The sequence below is a fragment of the Balaenoptera borealis genome, assembly GCF_965194805.1.
Source record: "Balaenoptera borealis genome assembly, chromosome: 2".
Lineage (NCBI taxonomy): Eukaryota > Metazoa > Chordata > Mammalia > Artiodactyla > Balaenopteridae > Balaenoptera > Balaenoptera borealis.
This window is the reverse complement of record NC_138867.1, coordinates 24,337,905-24,351,058: the sequence shown is the minus strand read 5'-3', so window position 1 is coordinate 24,351,058 and position 13,154 is coordinate 24,337,905. Positions and strand designations below refer to the sequence as shown.

At 32.6% G+C, this 13,154-nt stretch overlaps 1 protein-coding gene across 7 annotated transcripts in view; it reads left to right on the top strand.

The window, feature by feature from the left end:
* The window catches only part of CDH9 (cadherin 9), a 139,728-nt gene that overhangs the window by 104,470 nt on the left and 22,104 nt on the right, over positions 1 to 13,154 (top strand). For 6 of the 7 annotated variants that reach the window (XM_082382951.1, XM_082382952.1, XM_082382950.1 and 3 more), the window contains 2 exons: positions 1,510 to 1,697; positions 2,621 to 2,874. In XM_082382951.1, the coding sequence (XP_082239077.1) occupies positions 1,510 to 1,697; positions 2,621 to 2,874 (442 nt within the window). The remainder of the gene's footprint in view (positions 1 to 1,509; positions 1,698 to 2,620; positions 2,875 to 13,154) is intronic. The other variant, XM_082382955.1, reaches the window with a different exon arrangement.

The following is a 13,154-nucleotide window of genomic DNA, read 5'->3' as shown; positions in this document are numbered from 1 at the left end:
AGATTAAATCAGTTAATAGCCTTTCAGTTGTCACGATTTCTATGTTAAACCATGGATTCTTTGCAAGCCATGAGGTCCTACAAAAACAGACTCATTCTCTGCTGAAAATATTTCTATGTTGCAGCAAATAAAATTATAAGAGGTCCTATCTTAAAACGTTCTGTTAAGGGCCCTGAAATTTCAATTTATAACATTGATTCCAATAGAGTAAAGCATTTTTTTCAAGCTAATCAAATTTGAAATACTTGATGATACAGCTCTGGATGGTGGACACATACAAATGATAAATATTAAAAAATAAACTTTGCTAAGAATATGAATAATAAGACTAATTAACATAAATCTAAACTTTGCATTCAGGTTCCTTAAACATAAACTGAAAAAGTATGATGTGATGAATTCTCAAATGACTTGCCACTCTATAATTTTATGATCTATTATAATCTCAGCAGAAGGTTTGGAACTCATAATAGTAAAAATGTTCTTGAACTAAGAACTGGGCTAAGCATGTTAAAGACGTCATTTCATGGAATCTTCATAACAAACCTATGAGTTAATAGCTATCATCATCTCTATTTTACAGATGTGTAAATTAAGGGTTAGAGAATTTAACTAACTTGCCTAGTGATGAAAATTCAAATCCAGGGCAGTTGGATTTAGAAGTCCCTCTTCTTAACCACCAAGCAAATTAGAAAGAGAACAGACTTTGAAGTCAGGGAGACTTAGTTTTGCCTTCTGCTTTTCCCAGCTTTACAGGATGATTTCCTTGAGCCTTATCTGAGGATAATACACCTGCCTTCATTCTATAAGGACTAATGTTAGAATTAAATAAATTAACATAGAGGGCCTTTGGCCTTATATAGATTTCAACACATATTAAATGCTTAAAAACATTTCTAACTTTCATTAACATTTTTTGTGATATTTTCCTATTATCTCTTAAATAAATCCTCACAAACTAAAATGCTTTCATGAACAGCACAATGTAATGGCTGAAACTGCAGGAGACAGAAACGCTCATATCCCACTTAAAGATATTAACAAGCAAAAAAAAAAAAAAAAAAAGAAGTAACTTGCTGTGTATGGATTTATTTTTTCTATCCCTGAGTTAGAATATAAGAATAAATGCATGTTCTAAATCATTTAGTATAAGTAAAAATGTGTAATGACAATGTTGAATGCTTCAGATAAGCAGTAAATAATTGTTTTCCTTGCCCTCTTAAGTCAAAAGTTCTGGATTCTAGTATCAGGACTACCATCTATTATCTAAATAACCTTGAGACATTCACTTAATCTTTCTGGAACATATATTTCTCATTTACAAAATGAGAGTACTCTGCCTTTATAAATTATTTTTCTAACTTAATAAATCTATAAGTTTTGACAGCTTACAATTCAATATGACGAAAAACTCTCCTAATTTGAAATTAATTTATTTAAGTTAAAAAGGCAGAGGAAATGAAAGATTTTTGTTATCTAAAGATGAAACAGCTTTGATTTAATTTTCAGGTACGTATCAATTTTATTCTCCTGAGTCTGTACCTCTTGGAACTCATCTTGGAAGGATAAAAGCCAATGACCCTGATGTGGGGGAAAATGCTGAGATGGAATACAGCATTGCTGAAGGAGACGGAGCAGACATGTTTGATGTCGTCACTGACAAGGATACACAGGAAGGGATTATAACTGTCAAACAGGTTTCTTCTTGCTGTCTTCATTTCCTCATTGAGTGCTTTATAGTTTATTTTTGCTTTTCAAGGAAGAAAAGCCTAGGATTTATTTTTCCCATCCTTTACATGCTTCTATCCTGCACATAAGTGGGAATAGTTGCGATTTCACTTCAAATAAGTGAAGCATCTTTATCATTGACACTTAAAAACTGATATAAAACCTCAACAGCTTGTGCTTATAGTAGACAACAATCAAACAAGGATTAGATACTCTCAAAAGTCTTTGTTTTATATTGCACCATGATATTATTTCATTCACTGTTTAAAATATTTAAATTGTTAAGTGTGATGGTTTATTAAAATAGATGAAGCCTGAAGATGCTTGATTTTTAAAGCAGTGGAGAACATTATAAAGCGTTACACAGAATAATCAAGCTAAATATTGATTACTTTATATCACCCTAATTTCCCTTTCATTCACAGTTTTTTTTCCACAGTGTTCAGATTAATAATTTTTTTTTCTCTTTAAAACACAGTTTTAGAACTGTAGGACTTAAGGAAGCAACTTATGTGAATGGTTTGTTAAATCTCAATTTTATGTTTCTGCTGATTTTAAATTTTTATAACTTTAATAATAATAATATAGTAATAAATAGCCTATGTATTAGATAATACTTCATTTACCTATGACTACCAAAATGTAAAATGCATTACTAAGTGTGAATCAATCTTAATGTGTATACTATTATATTGAATTACTCCTTATAAATGTGTAAGGCAAAAAAAAAAATTCCTAATTTATTTGTTATACCCATTAAGCAATAATTGGGAAAGTTATTTAACCAGAATTACTGGGACTATTAAGAGAGGTGGTTATTAAATTTTGAAATTGTCTTCCATTTTTATGTCTGCTATATTATACTAATTTTTCTTATTTTATTTAACTTCAGAATTTAGATTATGAAAACAAAATGCTGTACACTTTAAAAGTGGATGCAAGTAACACTCACCCTGATCCACGATTCCTGTACCTGGGACCTTTCAAAGACACAGCTGTGGTCAAAATATCTGTGGAAGATATGGATGAGCCTCCTGTGTTCAGTAAAATTTTTTACTTGATAGAAGTAGATGAAGATGTAAAGGAAGGCAGCATCATTGGACAGGTTACAGCATATGACCCAGATGCCATGAACAATTTAATAAAGTAAGTATTTTGAGAAAACTTAAGTTTGAAGAAAAATGATAATCTCACTATTTATAAGCTGTGTGAAAAAAAAATGTACCATGTATGATCAAGTACAGTAATACAACCAAACACTTCCATAGCACAGACTTTTAGCTGGGTTGTCTTCTAAGTGCTCTGGATATATTATTTCATTTGACTCTTATCACATATTACAAGGTAGCTCTTATTATTATATCTTTCTGTAGATGATAAGACTAAGGTACCGAACATTTAAATAACTTACCAAATAATTAGTCACTGGCAAAGCTGGGTTTGAGGTTCAGGCTGTCTGGCTCCAGTGTCCGTGATTCTAATCCCTTAGTTATTGATGTAATTCTTGTCTCATTGCCCTTCTTAGATAAATCATAGTTCGAATAATAAGATATCTAAACAAATGCATTAGAAAAAATGTTCTTCTAGAAAAGCTTAAGAGATACCTTGAAAATTGATGAAAAACGTCTTTTGAAAATAGTCCCTAGGCACATTTTACATCAAAACTTTTGAGAAGCAAAATATCAATTATATTCTATTAATAAAACAGAGAACTGGTAAAACGAGTAATGATATTTAAGAACAGTAAAACTATTAAAAATGGGTATAGTATAGTGCAGAATAGTGTAATACTTTCTCAAAATTTGAATATTGTATTAACCATTTAAAAGTTTTCAAATATGCCAGAAACTATGCTTAAGGAGAATATAAATATAGTTGTGACATAGATGGATGAATAGGATGGGTGGATGAAGATGGGTAGGTATGTTGATGAAGACAAAAGAGACAGACAAATAATATATTGTCTGTTAATATGTGGCTAGTAAAATGCCTAAAATTATGCTTTGTTTAAAATTTAATTTTTTATACAACAAGAACTGACTGTATAGCACATGGAACTGTACTAAATATCTTGTAATAACCTGTAATGGAAGGGAATGTAAAAAAAAGAATATATATATTTATATGTAAATATAACTGAATCATTTTGCTGTATACCTAAAACTAACACAATATTGTAGTAAATAAACTATATTTCAATAAATTTTTGGATCAAATTTAATTTTTAATTAAGGAAAATAAATGGTTAAATATTTATTGGGAATGCCCAGATTTCCTGGAATTCATGTCATACCATCATACATAGAAAATCAGTGAGCACAATACTAAGTATATAAGTATTAAATTTAGTTTAAGATGTAATAACTATTCATGTTAATTTACAAAGCCACGTTTGTTGCACTAAATATACCTTAATTTATATTTAATTTGTTGGTCTAATATATTTTTAAAATAAAGAAAGTTTGTGAAATTTTAATCTGTAGTTAGTACTCAGTTTAGCTTGAAATATTTGGTTAGTTTTAGCTTAATTAGAATAGAATTCACTTAACTTTCTCTTTTAAAAAATGTTCAGGTTCAAATTATATATTTTGTATATTGTTAATTAATTTAAAAACATGACTTATAATGATACCAATGCATAAAAGATTATTTTACTCTGACACTTTTGTATCAGTATACATGAAATGGATTAATTTAAAATCTTCGTATTATATAAAACAAAACTCCTAAAATGAAATGGATAAGTAATCTAGTTTTCCAGTGGTCTACACATATGTTCCAGCATTTTTATATCCAAAATGTTTATTTATGTTTTACTGAAATTGAGTGTGGCTGATTGGTTTTGGCATTTCTTATATGTGCATTTATTTTTGTAAGTAACAAAAAGAAGTTTAAAGTGTTTTTGTGTTCTTTGCAATATTGAAATAGAAATAAATCACCACTTATATTAAAAATGGATAAGGGATTGTCCATACCAATAGCTATAAATGCTCAGTAAGTATCTGTTCTTGATAGATTTTGCAATTTCCAAAAAATAGTAGTCAATGTCTTTTCTACTTCAATTGTGGCACCAGATTCATGACATGAGACAAATACTTTGCCTATCCTTTCCTCTATAAAATAATTGTTATCATTTATTGAGCCCTTGCTATGAGCTGGACACTATCCAAATAGCTTTATATTTATTAGATCATTTAAACCTCATCACAACATTATAAGGTGAGTACAACTGTTATCACCTACATTTTAAAAAAAATTTATTTTATATTGGAGCAAAGTTGATTAACAATGTTGTGTTAGTTTCAGTTGCACAGCAAAGTGATTCAGTTACACATATTTATGTATCTATTATTTTTTCAAATTCTTTTCCCATTTTGGTTATTACAGAACACTGAGCCGAGTTCCCTGTGCTGTACAGTAGGTCCTTGTTGATTATCTAATTTTAAATACAGTAGTCAGGCTCACAGACTTAGAGAACGAACTTATGGTTAACAGGGGTGAAGGGGGAGGGAGAGGGATAGATTGGCAGTTTGGAATTGACACATACACCTACATTTTAAAAAAACATAAACTGAGATGCAAAGAGTTTAAGGAACTTTACTAAGGACACTGTACAAATAATTAGCAGACTGAGGTTCAAACTACTGATGATCTGAATGCACAACCAATTCTATAGCAGATATATTCTGCGTTCTTACTGACCTAATTATTAATTAGAGATAATTAATATTGTTTCACATTCATAAACTGCTTTGACCGACCTCAGGGGTACAAAGCAAAGCCTCAAGGACAAAATCATACAAAAAGCAAAATATGGCTTTTGTCCCTCAGAACTTGGTCTAGTTTTTCATCATTTTTTCCATTTCCCACAATAGGAAATTTCTTTTTTTTCCTTCCAGTTTTATTGAGATATAATTGACATATAGCACTGTAGAAGTTTAAGGTGTACAGTGTAATGATTTGATGTGCATACATCATGAAACGATTACCGCAATAAGTTTAGTGAGCATCTATCACCTCATATAGATACAAAGTTAAAGAAACAGAAATTTTTTTTTCTTTCTGAAGAGAACACTTAGGATTTACTCTTTAACAACTTCCATATATAACATACAGCAGTGTTAATTATATGTATTATATTGTATATTATATCAATATCACTAGTACTTACATATAACTGAAAATTTGTACCTTTTGGCTGCCTTCATCCAATTCTCCCTCCACCTACCCCCACCTCTGGTAACCACAAATATGATCTTTCTTTATGAGTTTGTTTTTAAAGTATAATTTTCTTACAACACTATGTTTTTTCCTGTTGCACAACATAGTAATTCAAAATGTCTATACATTTCAAAATGATCACCATGATAAGTCTAGTTACCAACTGCCACCTTACAAAGGTATTACAAGGTTATTAACTATATTCCCCACACTATACATTTCATACCTATGGCTCATTTATTTGCCAAGTAGAAGTTTGTACCTCTTAATCTCCCTCACCTATTTCTTTCCTCCCCTATACCTTCCCCTCTGGAAATTATCTGTTCTCTGTATCTATAACTGTTTCTGTTTTGTTATATTTGATCATTTGTTTTGCTTTTTAGATTTCACGTACAAGCGAAATCATACAGTATGTGACTTTCTCTGACTTATTTTATTTATTTACTCTAGATCCATCCATGCTGTCATAAATGGCATAATTTCATTCTTTTGATGGCTAAGTAATATTCCATTGTGTATATATGCATATATACCACATCTTCTTTATCCATTCATTTATCACTGGGCACTTAGGTTGCTTCCGTATCTTGGATATTGTAAATAATGCTGCAATAAACGTAGGGGTGCATATATCTTTTCTAATGAGTGTTTTCTTTTTCTTTGGATAAATACCCAGGTGGAATTGCTGGATCATATGGTAGTTTGGTTTTAATAGTTTTGATGAATCTCCATACTGTTTTCCATATCGTCTGCACCAATTTATATTCCCACCAACAGTGCATGAAGGTTCCCTTTTGTACACATCCTGTCAACCTTCGTTGTTTGTTTTTTGATAATAGCATTTCGACAGTTGTGAGGTGATATCTCATTGTGGTTTTAATTTGCATTTCCCTGATGATGAGTGATGTTGAGCATCTTTTCATGTGCCTGTTCACCATCTATATGTCTTTGAAAACACATCTGTTCAGAACCTCTGCCCATTTTTTAAACAGGCTGTTTGGTTTTTGTATATTTTGGCTATTAACTACTTATTGGATCTATTTTGGCTATTAACCACTTATTGGATCTATCGTTTGCAAATATCTTCTCCTGTTCAGTAGGCAGCCATTTCATTTTGTTGATTGTTTCTTTCACTGGGCAAAAACTTTTTAGTTTGATTAAGTCCCATTTATTTATTTTTGCTTTTGTTTCTCTTGCCTGAGTAGATATATCCAAAAAATATTACTAAGACCAATGTCAAAGAGTTTATTGCCCATGTTTTCTTTTAGAACTTTTATGGTTGCAGTTCTTACATTTAAGTCTTTAATCCATTTTGAATTTATTTTTATGCATGGTGTGAATAAGTAGTCCAGTGTGGTTCTTCTACATGTATGTGTCCAGTTTTCCCAGAACCACTCATTGAAGAGAATATCTTTTCTCCATTGTATATTCTTGCCTCCTTTGTGGTAGATTAATTGCCCATGTAAGTGCAGGTTCACTTCCGGGGTCTCTATTTTCTTCCAATGATTTATGTGTCTGTTTTTGTACGAGTACCGTACTGTTTTGATTACTGTAGCTTTGTAGTATAGTTTGAAATCAGAGCTCATGATACCTCCAGCTTCGTTCTTCTTTCTCAAGATTGTTTTGGCTATTCAGAGTCTTTCGAGTTTCACACAAATTTTAGAATTATTTGTTCTAGTTCTGTGAGAAATGACTTTGGTATTTTGATAGGGATTGCATTGATTCTGTAGGTTGCCTTAGGAAATATGGATATTTTATACACATTATACACAAAACTGATTCTTATAATCCATGAACATGGTATATCTTTCCATCTGTTTGTGTATTCTTCAATTTCTTTCATCAGTGTTGCATAGTTTAGCAAGTACAGGTCCCTAACCTCTTTAGTTAGATTTATTCCTATGCATTTTATTCTTTTTGATGTGATTGTAAATGGTATTGTTTTCTTAATTTCTCTTTCTGATAGTTCATTTTTAGTGTCTAGAAATACAGATTTCTGTATACTATCAATAATTTTGTATCTTCCAACTTTACCAAATTATTGATGAGTTCTAGTATTTTTTTGGTGGCATCTTTAGGATTTTCTAAGTGTAGTATCATGTCATCTGCAAACAGTGACAGTTTTTATTCTTCCTTTCTAATTTGGATGACTTTTATTTCTTTTTCTTGTCTGACTGCTGTGGCTAGGACTTCCAAAACTATGTTGAATAAAAGTGGTGAAAGTGTGTATCCAGGTCTTGTTACTGATTTTAGAAAAACTCTTTCAGCTTTTCAACACTGAGTATGATTTTAGCTGTGGGCTTGTAATATATGGCCTTTATTATGTTGAGGTAAATTCCATCTATACCCACTTTGTGGAGAGATTTTTTTATCATAAATGAATGCTGAATTTTGTCAAAAGCTTTTTCTGCATCTATTGAAAGGTCATATGATTTTTATTCTTCAATTTGTTAATGTGGTATATCACATTGATTTGCAAATATTGAACCATCCTTTCTTCCCTGGGATAAACCCCATTTGATCATGGGGTATGAACCTTTTAATGTATTGCTGAATTCATTTTGCTAACATTTTGTTATGGATTCTTGCATCTACATTCATCAGTGGTATAGGCTTGTAATTTTTTTGTGTGATCTTCATCTGGTTTTGGTATCAGGATGATGCTGACCTCTTAGTATGAGTTTGGAAGCATTCATTCCTTTTTAATTTTTTGGAATATAGTTTGAGAGATTGGTGTTAACTTTTCTATAAATGTTTGGTAGCATTCATCTGGGAAAGTATCTGGTCCTGGATTTTTGTTTGTTGGGAATTTTTTTTTTAGTTACTGATTCAATTTTATTACTGATAATAAAATAATAATTTTCTATTTCTTCCTGGTTCAATCTTGGGAGGTTGCACATTTCTAAGAATTTGTCCATTTCTTCTAGGTTGTCCATTTTCTTGGTGTATAATTGTTCATAGTAATCTCTTATGATCCTTTGTATTTCTGTGGTGTAGGTTGTAACTTCTCTTTTTTCATTTCTGATTTTGCTAATTTGGGCCCTCTCTCTTTCTTCTTAATGAGTCTGGCTAAAAGTTTATCAATTTTGTTTATCTTTACCAAGAACCAGCTCCTAGTTTTAGTGATCTTTCCTGTTGTGTTTTTTGGTTTTTTGGCCTCTATTTCATTTATTTCTGCTCTTATCTTTATAACTGCTTTCCTTCTACTAACTTTGGATTTTATTTTTTCTTCTTTTCCCAGTTCCTTTAGATGTAAAGTTAGGTTGTTTCTTTGAGGTTTTTCTTGTTTCCTGAGATAGGCTTTTCTTGCTATACACTTCCTTCTTAGGCCTGTTTTTGCTGTATCCCAAAGGTTTTGGGTCATTACGTTTTTTTCACTTAGTCCATTTACATTTAAAGTAATTGTTGATAGGTAAGTACCTATTGCCATTTTGTTAATTGTTTAGGGGTGGTTTTATAGTTCTTTTTTGTTCCTTTCTTCTTCTTTTTCTCTTCTCCCTTTTCATTTGATGGCTGCCTTTAGTGTTTTGCTTGGATTCCTTTCTCATTTGCATGTATGTATCTGCTATAGATGTTTGAGTGGTATCAGGATGATGCTGGCCTCTTGGTATGAGTTTGGAATTATTCATTCTTCTTTAATTTTTTGGAATAATTTGAAGAGAGGTATTAACTCTTCTATAAATGTTTGGTAGAATTCATCTGTGAAGACATTTGGTCCTGAACTTTTGTTTGCTGAGAGTTACCGTGAGGTTGCTGTTACCATGAGGTTTATATATAGCCATCCATATACATATGATTATTTTAAGTTTCAGATCTCTTAAACTCAAACAGATTTTAACAACCCTGCATTTTTACTCCCCAGCCCCACTCCACAGTTACTGTTTTGACATCATATTTTACATCTTTTTGTTTTGTGTATCCCTTAGTTATTTATTGTATATATAGATGATTTTACTACTTTGGTCTTTTAACCTTCCTACTAGCTTCATGCATCGTTGATTTACCACCTTTACTGTATACTTGTCTTTACAAATGAGATTTTTCCTTTTGTAATTTTCTATTTCTAGTTCTGCTTTTCTTTTTTACTCAGAGAAATCCTTTAATTTTTCTTTAAATTTGGTTTGGTGGTGCTGAACTCTTTAGTTTTGGCTTGTCTGTAAAACTCTGATATCTCCATCAAATCTGAATGAAACCTTGCCCGGGAGAGTATTATTGCTTGTAGGTTTTTCCCTTTTCATCACTTTTAATATACTGTGTCACTCCCTTCTGGCCTGTGTAGTAACTGCTGAAAAGTTGACTGATAGCTTTATGGGAATTCCCTTGTACATAATTTGTGGCTTTTCCCTTGCTGTTTTTAATATTCTCTCTTTAATTTTTGTAATTTAGTTACAATATGTCTTGGTGTGGTCCTCTTTGGGTTGATCCTGTTTTGGACTCTGCTTCTTGGCCTGAATGCCTGTTTCCTTTCTCAGGTTAGGGAAGTTTTCTGCTATAATGTCTTCAAATATGTTCTCTGCCCCTTTCTCTCTCTTCTCCTTCTGGACCCCAAAATGTGAATCTTAGTATGCTTAATGTTGTACTAGAGGTCTCTTAAGTTGTCCTCCTTTATTTTTATTATTTTTTTTTCTTTTTGCTGTTCAGCTTCAGTGATTTCCACTACTCTGTCTTCTTCCAGCCTGCTGATCTGTTCTTCTGTATCATCTAATCTGTTGATTCATTCTGGTCTATTTTTTATTTCAGTTATTGTATTCTTCATGTATTTTGGTTCTTCTTTATATTTTTTTAACTCTGTTAAAATTTTCTAACTTGTCACTTTGTTCATCCAATCTTCTCCTAAGTTCTTTGAACATTTTTATGATCATTACCTTGAACTCTTTATTGTGTTGATTGCTTCTCTCCACTTCACTTACTCCTTCTTGTGGGGTATTATCTTGTTCCTTCATTTGGAACGTATTGCTCTGTCACCTCATTTTGCCGAATTTGCTGTTTTTATTCCTATGTATTTGGTAGGTTGGTTACATTTCCTGACCCTGGAAGTGACCTTTTGTAGTAGATGTCCCATGTGCCCCAGGAGTGCACTCCCCTCTGGTCACCAGAGCTATATCCTCTAGGGGTGCCCTCATGTGGCCTGCATGGTTTTTCTGTTGAGGCAGATTGAGTATTGCAGATGGTCTGGTAGGAGTGGCTGGCCCCAGGTCTAGTTGGTTACCAGGCCCTGCCTTGTGTGGAGGCTGCAGGCTGCTGGGTCTCAAGGGGCAGGGTGACATGGTAGCTGGCTCTGGGGCCCCAGATATCCCGGGGCTATTACTGGCCCACAGGTGGGCAGAGTTGGTGACTGTGGTGATTGTGGGGCCAGGGGTCATGAATTTCATGTCAGCCTGTTGTTGGACAGGGCCAGGTCCCAGGGGATCCCTGGTGTCTGCCTACGAGTGGGTGATGTTGGTTACTGTGGCTAGTTCTGGCCACTACTAACAGAGCTGAGTCTTGGAGTCTCTGGTTTCAGGGACCAGGGTCCCCAGAGTTGGTGCCAGCCTTCTGGGGGGTAGGGATGGGGCCCAGGGGATGCTGGGGCTTGTGCCTGCCCACTGGTTGATGAGGCTGGTCCCAGGGCAAGTGCCAGCCCACTGGTGGGTGGAGCATATTAGTACACCTATTAAAATATCCCCAAAATCTTCCCCCAAAGTTTCCTAATTCCCATTTGTAATACTTCCCTCCCAAACATCCTGGAACCAAACCCTGTTCCCAGGTAAACACTGAACTACTTTATGGCAATATAGATTAAATTTGATTGGATTTTCTTGACTTTATACAAATGAAATCACACAGTATTTATTCTCTTCTGTCCAACTTCTTTCTTTTAGCATAACTATCTTCAGATTTTCCATATCGTTGTGTGCATTAATAGTTTAATTTTCTAATTGCTGAATAGTATTCCAAAGTGTGGAAATACCACAATTTCCTTATATGTTCACTTATTCATTGATATTTTGAGTTGTTTCAAATACTTGGATATTATAATACATTTACACACATTTGTATATAGGTACACATACAAATATTTGTGTATCAGTATTTGTATAGTTACATGCGTTCACTTTTCTAGAGTAAATATCTAGGAGGGTTATGATTGGAACATGTGGTGGTTATATGTTTAACTTTTAAAGTGGTTATACAATTTTACATTCCTATCAGCATGTGTGATGGTTCCAATTTCTCTACATCCTCACCAACCCTTGGTACTGTCAAATATTTTAATTTTAGCCATTCTAATAGATATATAATAATATCTCCATTACCTTTATGGCTAATGATGTTGAGCATTTTTTTCATCTGTTTATATGTCACCAATATATGTTTTTTGATGAAGTGTCTATTCAAAATTTGCCTATATTTTACTGGGTTATGTCTTTGTTATTGATTTGAAGACACACACACACACACACACACAATGGATACAAGTCCTTTATCAGTTTTATGATTTGCAAATATTTTCTCCCCAAGTCAGTGGATTGTATATCCATTCCCTTAAAGTGACTTTCAAAAAGCAAAAATTCTCAATTTTAATAACATCCAGTTTATTAACTTCTAAATTTATGGATGAAGCTTTTAGTGTCTTATATAGGAAGCATCTGCCTAATCTCAAAATTCTCATTCTATTTTTTTTCATGTAGGAGATTTATTGCTTTTAGTCATATTTATATCTATGATTCATTTTAAGTTAATTTTTATATGGTGTGAGTTATGGATCAAAGTTTTTTTTTTTCTTTTTTGTATATGGATGTTTACATTGGAAATGCAATGTTTCCTGCACCACTGGTTGAAAAGACTATAATTTTCACTGAATAAACTTTGTACATTTGTCAAAACTCAATTGTTTATATAAGTATGAAACTAACTCTGGGCTCTCTCTTCTATTCCAATTATATATTTATCTATGTTTACAAAAATGGCACATTGTTGTATAGCTTTATAAAAAAAGTCTTTAAATTAGGTAGTATTCGTCATTTAACTTTTTTTTTTCCTACCTGAAGTTGCTTGGTAATTCTAGGCCCTTTACATTTTCATATATCAAGTGCTATAAAGGAGCCTCCTGAAATTTTCATTGGGATTGTGTTGAGTCCATTGATCAATGTAGGCAGAATTGATAATACCTTAATGATACTGAATATATTAATCCATATACAATGTGCATTTCTCCACTCATG